Source organism: Salminus brasiliensis, chromosome 12, assembly GCF_030463535.1.
Source record: "Salminus brasiliensis chromosome 12, fSalBra1.hap2, whole genome shotgun sequence".
Lineage (NCBI taxonomy): Eukaryota > Metazoa > Chordata > Actinopteri > Characiformes > Bryconidae > Salminus > Salminus brasiliensis.
Window position 1 is genome coordinate 32,217,026 of NC_132889.1, and position 17,177 is coordinate 32,234,202.

General features: G+C 38.2%; 1 protein-coding gene across 1 annotated transcript in view; it reads right to left on the reverse strand.

Moving 5' to 3' along the window:
• Nucleotides 1-11,511: 11,511 nt before the first annotated feature.
• LOC140573587 (transmembrane protease serine 9-like) overlaps nucleotides 11,512-17,177 on the reverse strand; it is a 44,158-nt gene continuing 38,492 nt past the window's right edge. The window contains exons 7-15 of the mRNA XM_072693026.1: nucleotides 17,124-17,174; nucleotides 15,371-15,533; nucleotides 15,002-15,270; nucleotides 13,965-14,110; nucleotides 13,596-13,878; nucleotides 13,288-13,459; nucleotides 12,920-13,179; nucleotides 12,532-12,632; nucleotides 11,512-11,871 (exon numbers count right to left, since the gene is read on the reverse strand). Coding sequence (XP_072549127.1) covers nucleotides 11,512-11,871; nucleotides 12,532-12,632; nucleotides 12,920-13,179; nucleotides 13,288-13,459; nucleotides 13,596-13,878; nucleotides 13,965-14,110; nucleotides 15,002-15,270; nucleotides 15,371-15,533; nucleotides 17,124-17,174 — 1,805 coding nt within the window. The remainder of the gene's footprint in view (nucleotides 11,872-12,531; nucleotides 12,633-12,919; nucleotides 13,180-13,287; nucleotides 13,460-13,595; nucleotides 13,879-13,964; nucleotides 14,111-15,001; nucleotides 15,271-15,370; nucleotides 15,534-17,123; nucleotides 17,175-17,177) is intronic.

The following is a 17,177-nucleotide window of genomic DNA, read 5'->3' on the forward strand; positions in this document are numbered from 1 at the left end:
GATGCTGTGGTGCTCCTGGCTGGGCTGGGTCAGCCTGCAGTGATCATACGTACCATTATCATTACAGGTGTCGGTTGCCTTGTGAGCCTTCGGGTTAGCTAGCGGGATGTGTAGCGCTACCACCACCATTCCCCAGCATCTCGCTAAAAATCTGACAGGTCGAAACGAGCTAATAAACTCTGAAATCAGGCGGTTTGTGCAGTTTTGTATGAATCTGAAGTCTCTGCTGAGACTTTACTGCTAACAACGTTGTCCAGGCAACGTCTTCTTCTCTAACAGCACTATAACAGACTGCGCGCTTCGGCTGCCCCCTACAGTACTGTGCAGAATTCCGCAAGCGTGATAAAAGGACTTTTATTATGTAAACTAAAAAAATACTGTGCAGAATTCCGCAAGCGTGATAAAATGACTTTTATTATAATAAAAGGGCCTTTATTATGTAAACTAAAAAAATACTGTGCAGAATTCCGCAAGCGTGATAAAAGGACTTTTATTATAATAAAAGGACTTTTATTATGTAAACTAAAAAAATACTGTGCAGAATTCCGCAAGCGTGATAAAAAGGACTTTTATTATAATAAAAGGACCTTTATTATGTAAACTAAAAAAATACTGTGCAGAATTCCGCAAGCGTGATAAAAGGACTTTTATTATAATAAAAGGACTTTTATTATGTAAACTAAAAAAATACTGTGCAGAATTCCGCAAGCGTGATAAAAGGCCTTTTTTATAATAAAAGGACTTTTATTATGTAAACTAAAAAAATACTGTGCAGAATTCCGCAAGCGTGATAAAAGGACTTTTATTATAATAAAAGGACTTTTATTATGTAAACTAAAAAAATACTGTGCAGAATTCCGCAAGCGTGATAAAAGGACTTTTATTATAATAAAAGGACTTTTATTATGTAAACTAAAAAAATACTGTGCAGAATTCCGCAAGCGTGATAAAAGGACTTTTATTATAATAAAAGGACTTTTATTATGTAAACTAAAAAAATACTGTGCAGAATTCCGCAAGCGTGATAAAAGGACTTTTATTATAATAAAAGGACTTTTATTATGTAAACTAAAAAAATACTGTGCAGAATTCCGCAAGCGTGATAAAAGGACTTTTATTATAATAAAAGGACTTTTATTATGTAAACTAAAAAAAATACTGTGCAGAATTCCGCAAGCGTGATAAAAGGACTTTTATTATAATAAAAGGACTTTTATTATGTAAACTAAAAAAATACTGTGCAGAATTCCGCAAGCGTGATAAAAGGACTTTTATTATAATAAAAGGACTTTTATTATGTAAACTAAAAAAATACTGTGCAGAATTCCGCAAGCGTGATAAAAGGATTTTTATTATAATAAAATGACTTTTATTATGTAAACTAAAAAAATACTGTGCAGAATTCCGCAAGCGTGATAAAAGGATTTTTATTATAATAAAAGGACTTTTATTATGTAAACTAAAAAAATACTGTGCAGAATTCCGCAAGCGTGATAAAAGGACTTTTATTATAATAAAAGGACTTTTATTATGTAAACTAAAAAAATACTGTGCAGAATTCCGCAAGCGTGATAAAAGGACTTTTATTATAATAAAAGGACTTTTATTATGTAAACTAAAAAATACTGTGCAGAATTCCGCAAGCGTGATAAAAGGCCTTTTTTATAATAAAAGGACTTTTATTATGTAAACTAAAAAAATACTGTGCAGAATTCCGCAAGCGTGATAAAAGGCCTTTTTTATAATAAAAGGACTTTTATTATGTAAACTAAAAAAATACTGTGCAGAATTCCGCAAGCGTGATAAAAGGACTTTTATTATAATAAAAGGACTTTTATTATGTAAACTAAAAAAATACTGTGCAGAATTCCGCAAGCGTGATAAAAGGCCTTTTTTATAATAAAAGGACTTTTATTATGTAAACTAAAAAAATACTGTGCAGAATTCCGCAAGCGTGATAAAAGGACTTTTATTATAATAAAAGGACTTTTATTATGTAAACTAAAAAAATACTGTGCAGAATTCCGCAAGCGTGATAAAAGGACTTTTATTATAATAAAAGGACTTTTATTATGTAAACTAAAAAAATACTGTGCAGAATTCCGCAAGCGTGATAAAAGGACTTTTATTATAATAAAAGGACTTTTATTATGTAAACTAAAAAAATACTGTGCAGAATTCCGCAAGCGTGATAAAAGGACTTTTATTATAATAAAAGGACTTTTATTATGTAAACTAAAAAAATACTGTGCAGAATTCCGCAAGCGTGATAAAAGGATTTTTATTATAATAAAAGGACTTTTATTATGTAAACTAAAAAAAATACTGTGCAGAATTCCGCAAGCGTGATAAAAGGATTTTTATTATAATAAAATGACTTTTATTATGTAAACTAAAAAAATACTGTGCAGAATTCCGCAAGCGTGATAAAAGGATTTTTATTATAATAAAAGGACTTTTATTATGTAAACTAAAAAAATACTGTGCAGAATTCCGCAAGCGTGATAAAAGGACTTTTATTATAATAAAAGGACTTTTATTATGTAAACTAAAAAAATACTGTGCAGAATTCCGCAAGCGTGATAAAAGGACTTTTATTATAATAAAAGGACTTTTATTATGTAAACTAAAAAAATACTGTGCAGAATTCCGCAAGCGTGATAAAAGGATTTTTATTATAATAAAAGGACTTTTATTATGTAAACTAAAAAATACTGTGCAGAATTCCGCACGCATGATAAAGGACTTTTATTATAATAAAATGACTTTTATTATGTAAACTAAAAAATACTGTGCAGAATTCCGCAAGCATGATAAAAGGACTTTTATGATAATAAAAGGACTTTTATTATGTAAACTAAAATAAATACTCTGCAGAATTCCGCAAGCGTGATAAAAGGACTTTTATGATAATAAAAGGACTTTTATTATGTAAACTAAAATAAATACTCTGCAGAATTCCGCAAGCATGATAAAATGACTTTTATTATGTAAACTAAAAAAATACTGTGCAGAATTCCGCAAATCAGTAGCCAGTAAAAGGACAAAAAAAAAAACCAAAGACCCCCATTGAGCAAAGCCAAACACCACGGTGGCAAGGCAAAACGCCGTCAGACACCTTAGGAGGAACCAAGACTCACAAGGGGGACCAATCTATCCTCCTCTGGTCAGAACTATTTATGAATCATTGATAAAAGTCCCCGAACCACCACATAAGACTGTTCTACTGCTCAGGTGTGCTACATAATTATAATATAGTATAGCTAATATAATCATAGTAGTGATGGTAAGAATAAAGAGAGTAATGGTGGTTAATGGTGGTGATAGTAAGAGAGCCCATGCACATTTTTTAACATAGTCATTAGGCAGGTAGCAGTGGCAGGAGGGTGGGCAGCTAGCAAGCACCCCCAATTCCCATATATAAATGTATGTGTATAAATATGATGTTTATCTATAATAATGATGTTGATATTTATTAAATTCAATTTATTTATAAAAAATCAAATTACACTAACAAAAAGAATTTCATGGTCCTTAAGATTTAATACGCAGCTCCTGAGTGTCAAGGTAGAAAAGCAATAATTAGAGAATTAAAACATTTCTTCAGTTTAATAAACTGTTCCCTCGATTGAAAGATCTGCTCCCCCAGTTTAAGACAACTGGTCAGTTTAAATAAATCAGTAAACTGAGCGAACAATTTAATAAAGTTAAAATTAAAGTTAAATATTATTTTTCTACATTCATACTTTAGGGGCAGCATAAATTGAGATTAAGGAAACTTTCTCAAATTCAACCCTTCTGTGAAAGTGAACACACACACACACACACACACACACACACACACACACACACACACTCACACACACACACACACTCACACTAGTGAGTAGAGCAGTGAAAACACCTAGCTGGAGGGGTGAACAGCCATCTCAGTGACCTGGGAGCAACTAGGGGTTAGGTGCCTTGCTCAAGGGCACCTCAGCTGTGGATTCCAGTCCTGGGGATCGATCACAAACCTTCCGGTCCCTAGCTCACTTCTCTAACCTTTATGTCACGGCTGCCCAAAAAAAATCATGATTCATTTCTAAAGACATCCTTCTGTATTTATGGGGCAGTGTGTTCACTACCGCAGATGGGTACACTGTACAGTGACAAATACATGCACCTTTACCTTTTGTATGTTCTCACAGATCGCCAACGAATCACTGGAGCTGTGTGACATGTACCTCAATAATGTATTTTTTAAGTAGACCAGATATTACATAATGTACCTTTAAAGTTATTTAATCTTTTAAATAGTTTCTTTATGATAAAATTAACTTAATCAATTTCTGAATTCATAAATAATATGTTTAACCTTGGCGTGGTTCTGCAGAGTATTCCACAATAAACCTAAATGAAACAAATGACATCTTTGTCCAGCCAGTGAGTTTTTTAATCTACAGCCAGAGACAACATGAAACGGTCTTATCAGTTCAGACTGTCCTCATCAATATTCTAATTAATTTATTTAATTGAAAAAAAAAAAGTTCATTACAGCGACATAACACCTATTTCTTAGAGATTTTAAAATCATCATCTACTCTCAGAACTTGTGAGATTGTGAATTCTGGTTAAAAGCAACACAAAACAAATGAAAGTATGAACATTTCATCTGAGTATTGATTATTACTATGAATAATTGTTATTTGGAGTATGTTTTGTTCTTGTCCTTCTTCTTAACTGACAGTTAATAACATGGGCAATTTAATGCACAGGCTTACCTGGGCTTAAGCCCAGGCTCCCCCAGGGACTTAAAGGCCTCCATCAGGCTGGTTTAATGATTTTTTTTGTTTGTTTATTTACCCTCCACCCAGTCACACGTCTACACCAACAATTATCGCTGACAGTTGATTGGTCAGATTTATTAAGGTCAGCTCTGATGCTGATTGGCGTCTTTTAAACAGAATATAATGAATTCGTGACTCAGGGGAGGCGCCAAGGGGGCATAATGAGGTGCTGCAACTGGCCACTATTAAGAAAGGATTTGTGTATGATTTGCATACTCTCACTAAAGTGACTCAACTATCTCAAATGCTTTCTGCCATTGCATGCATAGGCCAGAAAAGGCAACTGCTCAACTGTGCCAGACCACTAGGGGTGCTAGTCTGCTGCAAGTGTATTGAAGTCTTGTTTATAAGCCGTATATTAACAGTTGTTGGCTGACCTGTTAGAGAGAGTGAAATGCTTAGGCACTATTGGTGATGATCAAAATATTCAGTAGAGCTCAGATGCACACTATTTTAGGAGTTGCAGGAGTTATAGTATGGCTATACTGGATGCACTTTTATGGTGATTCCAATTTAACTTGCTTGCTTATGGCAGGTTCATACTACACAATTTTAGCCCTGATTTTGAGAGTTTTTGGAGATTGCAGACAAAGCCTAGACTTGACTGGTGCACAAGGCCTCTTATTCGAACTTCTGTGACTTCTGTAATTAGCTTGATGGATGTCGTTGCATCTGTAGCTGCGTTACTTAATGGACTGATTTCTAACACAAACAAAAAGTACGCCTGATGATTCATAGGCAGTATTTAATACATTTTGAGTGTTTGGCCTGTGGGACCAAGTGCACCAGTCAAGTGCTCAACACCAGAAGATAATGAAATCCATCCCACCACTTCTTAGAAGTGTATTTTGTCAACAATTTCACCTACCAAAATATCATGCTGTGAAGATGACCATATATCAAAACGCTGTTGACCAAACCAGAAACTGGCTAAAACATGGTCCATGAGCCAACATCTACTACAACTACTGTCTTAAAGTGAATTTTACACGAAACCACATGTGATCTAATATGGCTCTTTATGGTCCAGCCTTAGCCCTGGGTTTAATATAATGCTGCAGTAGACATGCTGAATGGTGCTCATAGACAGTCAATAGACGATCGGTGCTGAGATTTAGGATGCTACGTGTGGTTGAGCATCCACATGAGTCAGGAGGGAACTCTGCTGGGTCGCGTTGCGTTGTGCTGCTTTTATAATATGATTTTTACTAGTCCCATAGGACATGCAACCACCTGTATCCCCAGGGCCCACAATCAAGTTGAAGTGCCTCAGGTTATTGCTGTGTGAGTCTTTGCAGGGATTTCCATGCCACACAAGAACCTGCCACACAGGCTTTAGTTCCAGTTGAGTCACAATTTTGTTGGCTTTAGGCCATTTAAAGGACAGCAGACATAGCTTTTAAAAATGTCTTACGCAAGTGACTCTCTAACTCTCTACCTATAGGACAACACCTACACTGTTGTCCATCTAAGCAAGAGATGTCAACATGTAAACCTTTTGGTTGTTTAAGCACTTTAATTGCAAAGATTGAGTAAGTGTCATGTCTTTCAACCTGATGCTACGATAGGAACAGCCTGTCTTGAACTCCTTCATCACTTACTACACTTTTATGGGTTCTTTAGTTAAGCCAGTGGTTCTATAAATCATGAGAATTTAACCATATGGATGGTTCAGGTATGCAGGTATTTGAAAAAATGGCTCTCTACAGTACCTAAATGGTCAAAAAACCTTTTTAGTCCTAAAGGAACCCTTTTTACTGTGAGTGTACATAGCATTTACTATGTGGTGATCTTGCTGGGGATGCTTACCATGGCAGTGGTAGAGCACCGGGCGATTGATAACAGGGTTGTGGGTTCGATACCTGGGCTCGGCAAGCTGCCACTGTTGGGCCCTTGAGCAAGGCCCTTTACCCTCTCTGCTCCCCGGGTGCTGGAGTTGGCTGCCCACCGCTCTGGGTGGGTGTACTCCCTGCCCCTAGTTCAATTGTGTGTGTGTGTGTGTGTGTTCACTACCACAGATGGGTTAAATGCGGAGGACACATTTTGCTGTGCAGTGCACACTATACAGTGACAAATACCTGTACCTTTACCTTTTTACCTTGATTTACTATTGAGAGTTTGAACAACCTGAGTGGCAGTGCTATCTAAACATTAGCTCTATAGCCAGCCAGGAGCACACGAGTTAGCTCGCAGATGACACCACACCCATAGCCAGGAGTCCAAGGGCTCAGGCCTTGCCTCTCCTGGATGGCTCTCCCTCTTGTTAGAGCCTAGATCGGGCCCAAAAAATCCAGTACAACCCTACCTGAGCCCGTGCACGTTCCGTCCGAGCCCGCCCCCTGCCCGCCCTATTAACTGTCATTGTATTTCATTGAATTAATCCCATTACACTTCCAGAAGGCTCAACAGAGAGGTTAGGTGGCCCAGACCCACTCCCCTTTCCTGGTGGCTATGACCAGGCCTATCCCCACTGACAGCGTGGTCAGTGCATGCTCAGTGCCACCAGCTCCATGTGAACTGTACAACTGAACGCATTAGACACCTTCACTACGTCAATGTACAGTACCAGTCAAAAGTTTGGACTCACCTGATTGAATGAGTAATGATCACTAGTTTAATAACATGTAATTAAATACTAGGGTGACCATATTTTAAAAATAATAAGACAGGGGTCTTAGATGTGGTTTAGATGTTGTGACTGGAGGGGTGAGGGGGTTCAAGTAGGCCTAAGTAATCTAAGTACATTGTTCATGCTTTAAACACAGCCACAGACTGCTAAGGACTATCACATACTACATATCAGTGTGTACTACTAGATATACATGTACTGTACAATAATCCCCCCATCATCCACTGTTTGACTAGCCTCTACTTTTCTGTGCTTAAAGCAGCTGTATGCCTTCCCTTTAGTGCTTTTTCAGAGGTTTTGAGTAATGCGGCCTGTGACAATGTTTGATAGAATCTACTTCTTCCCTGTTTTGGTGGACCTGCCAAGAAAAAATACAATAAAGTTTATGTAATGGGGGCTCTGAGTGGTCGAGTGGTCCAGTGGTCCAGGGGTGGGTTGAAGGCACTTCTTCCCCACATCACTCCTAGTGTTGGTCAGGTGTCTAACTGTTGTGAAAATGTTGTGAAATATGTTTTGGCAGAGTGTGCAGTTATGTGGGAGGGCAGGTGGCTGGAAGAGTGAATCATTCCTTCAACTGATCCATTTCACATCACTAACCATTGCATTTTCTCGGATAGTGTTTTTTTAATTGAGGGGGTTTATTACAAGGGTGCCAAATTCTAGGCTTGAAGATTTACCCAACTGAAAAGTTGCGTTTCTGAACCTGGCTTTAATATTCAGATTCTACTGAAGGCCTTCCTTACCTGGACCAGGTGTGTTAGAGTAGGGTTGGAGATAAACTCATGGTGCATGATGTTTCTGTTTGTCAGGTTTCTGCTTTCTGAGCCTGGCTTCAGCCTCATTAACGTTACAGCCAAATTGTAAAACCAGGTATAAAATAAAAGGTGGCTGGAGGAGTTTGAAGAATAGGATTAGTGAACATTTGACTGCTCCATGGTTGATGGCCTCCCACATCCCCACATCACTCCTAGTGTTGGTCAGGTGTCCAACTGTTGTATTGGAACTGCGCTTTCCTATGGCTGCCTAGTGATGCATGTGTTGGAGGAGAAATGTGATCATCCTAGTGTTGTGGACAGTTATAATGATAGAACAGGGATAACTGGCCTTCCAGATTGGGTAGAAAATGGTTTAAAATGAGAAATAATTGTATGAAATGTAAGAAACTTTTATTGTTGTGGTCCATATTCATAAAACAGTGCTAATGTCTCTGGGTTTGCAATTTAGCATGGTTCATCAGCTTAAAGTGCCTGCTGCCCTGCATGCCAGCAAAACTCCTGTTTCCTGTTGACTCAAATAAATATATTTATATTTATATTTATATTTATATTTTGTGGCATTTAGCTGACGGTCTTATCCAGAGCGACTTACATAGTTACACATATTACAGAAGAATAGAAACTCACATAGAAACTCACTATCAGTGCTCTGTTAACCAGTCAAATGATGAGCCACAGTATTCGCATTGGTTCCAATTAATTTATTCTTCTCCAACTATACCACTGCTTTCTACAGGTCACAAAAAGACATGGCTTCAGGTGCAAATGACTGCAGTTTTGCATAGAACTTAGGCTGACACATAAAAAGAATCCAAAAAATGAATTTCTCATTAAGTACCAGAGATGTTTTAAGTGAGATTGGTGACACCAGTGACCCACAGGCCATATATACAGAAACCAACAAATGTCTTTCTTCTCTGTCTTGCAGCTACAAGTTACACATTAAAAAAAGGTATAAAAAGTAAATCTATAGAAAGTGATGTGTCCTCATTGGTGTCAAGTGTCATTAGGATATATGCTGGTTAACTACATTGTGTGTATTTGCTAATTCTATGCTAAAATGGACACCCAGCCCTGAAACCCATTTAAGACATTGCCAGTAAAGTAATTCTATAAAAAAGATTGATTGGTTACATAATTAAATTCAAAGTTTAAAATTAAGTTGGTGTGTCACTTGGGATGGGTGGGAAAAGAAACCCTAGTTTGCAATAGTACAATGTATGTGCTTTTGGTTGCTGTCCATAGCAATGAGCTTTCTGTATCCACAACTGTAAAGTAAAATGTATTAAGTTTTATAGTAAAAGTGCAGTTTTATAAGGAATCTCAGAACTGAAAAATGTAACAGACATGTAAAAATATTCACAGATCATTTTCTGGAACATGCTTTCCAAGTACAGTAACTTATGTGCATTCAGTGTTCATAGTTTTAGCATGCTGATTGTGTGCAGCACTATAAGTAAGTCCTATAGGTTAGATAATATTCCCAATTAGTGTCTTGACTTTATATTAAGTGTCTCTAATAACAGTGTAGTTACACATTAATCACTCATGTAATAACAACGTAACTACTGATGTACTGTTACTGTTCCAAATGCATGCACAAGTGCATTTCAATAGCTGTAACAGGATTGGAAACATAAGAACATTTTATATAACTCAGAATATATATATATATATTTATTTACCATTAAACTCTACTATTTGTTGTTAAGCTCAGTGGTTCCTGCCCACAAAAAAACACCTAAACCATTTACCTGAGGTGTGCACATCTGTAATGAGGCACTGAAAAATGGCACGATCATGGTGTGACAGTGCACCCGAAAGCAGAAAACAACAATTGTGCAGAACGTAACCGAGAGAATTTTGTAAACACTGATCTGCACTAAGTGCAAAAAAGTAGTGCAGTTTTACTTCAAGTGCCAAGTTACACATAAATACAGCAATACAAGATTTTGATCATCATTTGCCACATTTTCGTTATACAAAATAACAGTGTAACAATTTTAGCTTCATTAGAGAGTCACAGACTGGTATTGTTTATAGGTTTCTAAAGAATTCTGAGAAGTACATCAAAAGAAATGTAATAAAATATAGGTTCTTCATCATAGTTCGTAGGAGCCTGGCAAGACAAATCCTCTTACTTCTGGTCAACATATCTAACATTTCTCATAATAAGATTGTGGGAAACATAGTATAAGACTATTCTAAGTATTTCGGGACTTTTGCTACTTCCTTCTTGTTCATTCTGGACTGTACACAGAAGAATTGCCAGTGTTAAATCAACACTGATAGCGTTAAAGTTGTTAAAGTTTAACAATCACAGTGTTCATTTAACACTGGCAAATTTGCTGTGTATGTACTTCTACAGGTGGTGTCAGCAGGCTAAAAAAATCCCTTGCATGATGGAAAATGTTGTGAAAACTGTTTTGGTTACAGGCGGGGTGTGCGCTTGCTTGGGTGAGCAGGTGGCTGATCGTTTTTCATCACTAACCATTGCATTATTTCAGATAGTGTTTTTTAATTGAAGGGGTTTATTACAAGGGTGCCAAACTCTAGGCCTGAAGATTTACCAAACTGAAAAGTTAAGTTTCTGAACCTGGCTTTAATATATAGATTCTACTGAAGGCCTTTCTTTACCTGGACCAGGTGTGTTAGAGTAGGGTTAGAGATAAACTCTGCATGGTGTTTCTGTTTGTTGGCCTCAGCTTCATTAACATTACAGCCAAATATACAGTTGAAGGAGTTGACAGATCCAGCCAAATGTTGGTAAGACTAAGCTAGTGCAACATATCCAGTGGGTTTTTGGCTTTTTCGTACACAGCTACATGCTGTATGACAGGGGGCCCAATCCTGGGCCTGGAGATGTAAAGCACCACCCTAGAAAGTTCAGTTTAAAGATTGTCCTAAAGCCCCTGGAGTTGAAGCTAAACTCTGCAGAGTGGTAGATCACCAGGGTCATGATTGGGCACCTCTCCTTTACTCTCCCTGTATGGTTATTCTTTCTCGTCATTACCATTACAGACACATTTTAAAACCAGTATTTGCTGAAAACCAAGCATATTGTATTTGATCAACAACTAAGGGGTAACGAATTTATGAAAAAGTATGAAATATAGAAGTGCTGAGATAGAAGTGCTAAGGGTGTATTGTCCTTACCTCTGTCTCTATCTTCTTTCTAAACTGCCGCACTGTGTAGCCGTGGGGAGGGAAAATAATGCATTGTCACAATGAGAAATATTAGATATTTTCACCACATTAAAGAGTAACTTACGCAAGCTCAGAGCATCGTTCTTAAGTAAACAAAATTAGAAAGTGCAAGAAGGAGAAGATAGGTGAATGAGTGGAATGTAGACACATGGGAGCCGATGGAGCTGACTGTAGTGGCTGAATTAGATGTGGCTTTGGGAGGGAAGGAGCCCACTGTTTTTTGCAGGAAGTTTGAGAAGTTTGCTGTTTTAGTGAAGACCTGGACATCCGTTGAGGCGCGAGTCATCTTGATGCTGGTGCTTGTGCTGTTACTGGTGCTGTTACTGGAGCTAGTGTTAGTATTGATGCTGGTGTTGCTGGTCAGGGTCAAAACTGCGGCCTGGACCCAAGACTGACCAATCTTACACATCAATGGACCTCCTTTATTAGTCTGAAAGTAAGAGCCAGTGAACAATTAGGAGCCAGTGGTGCAGATATAAAATACAAAATTCAACAAAGACCAGCTTACACTAAAAGAAATAAGTAAAGGGGTTCTTGATTGGAAAATTAGAGATTTTTTTGGTATAGTTCAATAATGAGAGTTCAGTACATGGAAGTGGCCAACTGTGAACCTTCTGAGACACTGTCTCTTCACTGAAAAGGAAATCTGGTATAACCAAAACTGGGCTGCCAATTTCAAAGTGAAAGTTGGGACATACTAAAAAGCTAACTGAGTGGCTGTTGCAATCTTTCCAACTTTGCTCTGACATCCACTCTTTCAAAAATGACAATACATTATTTTTTACAATGTTTTCATAAAAATAAACCTATACTATGATATGTGCAGTGCTGTAAACCAGCTAATAAAGGCTGAGCTAATCATGTTTCTCTGCAAACCCACCGTAAAAAGATAATCAGCATGTTTAATATAACGGGGTGGTAAATAAGCTTGTTAAAATGCATCTGACCAGTTTCCACCTCATCCAAAGTCACATACTTTCTATTCATACATCACATAACAACTTTCTTTAAATATATTTAAACTTGCTTTAAATATGGTTAAAATGATTGGACTGGTTTTCAGAAATGTTTCAAAAAGTATTAACTGTACCTGTTCTAAGGGCATGACTCCGGTGCAGACGCTGCTCTTAGATGAGGATGCGTTTCCACAGTCCAGTATAGTGGTGTTGAACTGCTGAAGAGTTTGCTCAGCTACAGGAGAAAGAGAAGCAACATGACATCAAGATCATATAACTAATGATGTTCACTGAAAATGGACACGGATATTCAGTTTAGAAATTAATCAGTAAATTTACTGTTAGTAATTATTATAATATATATAATTTTCTGCCAAGTCTGCCAAAGATTATTCTGTCAGGAGCACAATGGTTCTGAATAGCTTGGTGCATTACTACAGAATTTAGTTGATCGATACATCATGTGTGTTGATTGTTTTTTTTCCATCAGCAAATCAGACTGTACGACCAGAACTAATAAACACATACCTCCTCCTCCTGATCCCCAGCCAGATGCCCAGCATTGAGTGTTGACGGTGAAGCTGTTGTCCCCCTGGTCCACACATATGGGCTGAATGTAGTCTGAAAGTGTTGGCTTGCGAGACAACTGCAGCACTGCTACATTGTTCTCTGATCCACTGCTCAGTGTGATGTTGGTCACATTGACTGAGACCTCGTTGGCGTTGGATCCACTCTGTTTGAGGCGACCCAGGATTACAGTCCAGTCAGAAGCATTGGAGGAGCTGGGGGATACAGTACAGATCATCAGTGTGTTCATTTGGTTCTGATCTCTGACTCTAACTGGTTTTGCTAACTCTGTAGACTGTGTCTAGAGAAGCTGTAGTGTTTACCTAGAGAAGCAGTCAGCAGAGCTCAGGACAAACTGCTCAGCCACCAGCGTTCCTCCACAGACATGAGTACCATTACGTTGCAGGCTGGCCATCCAAGGCCACGCACCAGCAGATGCCAAAGAGTTTCCCCCTCCTGTAATAGTATTGAACTTGGCATTGCCACACACCACAGCTGGAGGGAGAGAGGAAGTCATTTTATTATTATTAATTTTATTTTTGCATCATGCCTCAACCTCTATCTTTCATCTGCTCATTAAGTTCTGGATACAGAAGGCTATTCCATGTACAGTACACACAAAAAACCTTACGTGCAGGGGTAGTTGTGGCAACAGTGGTGGTTGCAGTGGCTGTAGCAACAGTGGGCAGGCCACTGCAGGACACACTCAAGTCTCCATCAGTGCCAGGGGAGGTGAATGTGACAAAGCCTGGCTGGTTGCTGGTGATTTGCTGGTTGATCCAAACATGGTATTGAGACACTCTGGAATACACTCCAGGGTAATTGGCCTGAGCACAGCCAATGCCAAAGCTCACAATGCCACTCTGGACCCAAATGCCACCTTGTTTGCTGACCAATGGACCTCCAGAGTCACCCTGTGTAAGAACAGATATTTGTGTGTATTAATGTAAAAATGGAAGAGGAAACAGTGCACACAGTGAAGAGATTGAGAGGAGTTTACCTGACAGGAGTCTTTCCCCCCTGCCAACAGTCCAGCACACATCATGTTGTCTGTGATCCTTGAAATGCCATACAAGCATTTACATTTCCTGTTTCCAACAATTGGGATTTGTACCTCCTGTAGGTTTCCGGGAGAAGGGAGACTTACTGAGGAAACACATATTGACCATCATGTTAACAAAACAATTTAATGAAATAATCAAATTATTAACATTTGATTTCAGTGTGAACATGTGTTGTCATTTTCAGTTCTATAGCCCAGAAGCACCGGTAGAAACAGAAGCACAACTCCAGATCAATAAGTTTATTACCTACCAGTGATTACAAAATACAGGAACAGTAAGATAAGATAAGATAAGATAAGATAAGATAATCCTTTATTAGTCCCACAGAGGGGAAATTCTCAGTGTCACAGCAGAAAGGAATAGCAAGACACTATACACACAATATAGCAATATTATAGACACTATATAGCAATATTATTTACAGGTTATTGCAAATGACTCTTAATTGCACATGTGGGGGGGGGGGGGGGGTATTGCACATAGTATTTTTACATTGAGGGACCTCTGTTCCCTGAACATGTGTGTGTAGTTAAGTAACTGGACTCATGGTCTTAGCAGGAGTTAAAGTCCTCAGCTCGGTTTTCTGCCTGGTTTCCCTAGGATGGAAAACTTATGTAGAACCCTTTTTGCCAATTAAGAGTATAAACCTGATCAAAATACTATAAATAAATAAGTGAATTACTTCTGCTTTTTCACCTACAGCAAGGAGACCAGCCTACCTTCCAAACAGAAGACACTTATGCTGTGTATGAGTATGTAAGTATGCGACGGACAGTAAACGCTGTGAATGAAACATGTTAGAGGAATGCTGATTTACAGTCAAAACACTGATCCTCAATCAAAAATCCTGATGAACATTGCTTGCTATGTACATATACATTCATTCACCGCTTCGAGATCAACAACCTTCGAGTACAGGGTAGATTTTAACTGACGCCGTTTAAAATGGTGCATGGGTCTCCTCACATCTTACCAGAACTTGCGATGTTACCCCAGCCAGTAACCCAGGTCAGAGTGCCGTTGAAGAATGTACTTCCAGCTGCAGCCAGGCACACCGGTTTAATATATTCAGTGAAGGTAACACTAGAACTCAGCTTCAGCAGGGCGATGTCATTGTCATCAGTAGATGTACTGTAGCTGGCATGCCTGATAACTTGACTCACAGATCTGGACATTGAATTTGGGTTATTTAAGTCCAGCGCGTGCATGCCCAGACGCACAGTCACCTGTGAAGCGGTATAACTGAAAAAAAAGAGGAGAACCATTCTCATCACCTTCTCCAGAACAATATTATCACATTTCTTCTTATTGGATTTTGAGCCACTCTTTTTAATGTTCGTACTCATTAAAGCAGTGGGCTGCCGTCAATACCCAGGCAGAGTTGATGAGGGATCCTCCGCAGAAATGCCTCCCATTATTTTGCAGGCTAGCTTGCCAAGGCCAAGAACCAGCAACAGCATTCTGTCCTCCCACTATCTTGGTGTTTAGAGAAGCTACACCACACACTGACAAAGAAAGAGGAGCAACATTTTAGTTTAGTAGATTCAACAGATTCAGATTCAGTAGTTAATTCTTACCCTAATAAATGGTTATATTAAATAAATAATGATAATTGAGAAGAGGTGGTAGAGTTCAGTAAGTGTCTTGTTGGATGTGTGGAAAATGGGTGACTGCATTGGGTGTGCCAAAGGCCATGGTGTGAAGGAAGTAGCTGAATTTTTTGCAGGTGTATTGAGGCATATGGTCGTATGAGTTTCCTGCAGAGCGTTCTTTCAGAAACTGGTTATGCAGAAACTATTCTTTCCTGTTAACAAAGATATTTCCTTCACAAGTTGTGAAACACGCCGGCAGTCCCTGTCAGTCAGTTTTATCTTTCTGCCACAATTCTGTTAAGATTTCGTGTAGACTGGGATTTTTGCCACTGCTGGTAGACCTGTATGACCGTACACTTCAATACACCTGCAGATTCAGCTACTTTAGTCACACTATGGCCTTTGGCATGCATAATGTAGTCACTCCTTTTTTTTTTACCAGTCTTTAACATCTGCTTTCTGGCCCCTTTTCCACACATCCAACGAGACATTCACTGTACCATACCACCTCTGCTCAATCTATGAATCCAGTCAGATACCCAGCAGGTATTTATAGCCATATCATCCTTATGCAACAACATCTGCAGGAGCCTGAAGGTACTACCACTACCACCAATTACAACAAACAGTTCCACTGACAGGCAATACAGACCAAATCTAAATGTTTGTAAATGTAAAGGGATGCTGCATTTTCAGGTGAAATTCAGGTGTCATTTAGTAAGCCGTGATCAGCTTATTTGTGCAGAAGTAAATATAAACAAAACTGACTGAACCCAGACTACTTTATTAAGGTCCCTTCTAGAATCAGTATGGAGCATTAGTACTGTTAAGTGTACATCAGTATACCCCATGTGAGGAGTGAAACTTGCGAAATGTGAAATATAGAGCTGCTGTAGTGCTAAACCCTGTACAGAAAAGTGAAATAATCCGTTTCACCAATATCAACAACAACAACAACAATGTGAGAATGTCAAAATGTGAATATTTAGAGGTTAACACTGTCCCTCTGTTTAACTATGTACTCAAACATCCACTGAAAATTTGCAGTTTTAACAATATTTGGTTTAAATATCGCTCAAACAACTCTTAGGATTGGTACAAAAGCATATTGTGTCAATGCAGCACTAACACCTCTATTTCTATTCACCTAGAAGTAGCATATTTATTGATGTTATGATGTTATATTATTAAAAGAAACTGCAGGGTTTTAGCAACAACAACAAAAAATACAAATTTTTTTTAAAATAGATTTAAAAAATGTTTACAAGACCTTTATTACAAGTTCAGTTTTAATGCATTTAGGGCATCCAACCTTTCAAGTCTTTTAGATATGTTAGCATAAGCCAGAACTGATGCTGACATCCTTGTCACATACCTAATCTATTTGGAGTGGACACACTTTGAGTGTGTGCATGCTACACTCAGTATTGTTCTTTTTAATAAATTGTATTAATGCTTAATCATCATTCTGTATCATTTTAATGAAAACCAGAAATAACTCACCATCCAACTGTGCCTGACAGCCTGAAAGAAATAGAACAAAGTTAATGGTCACTC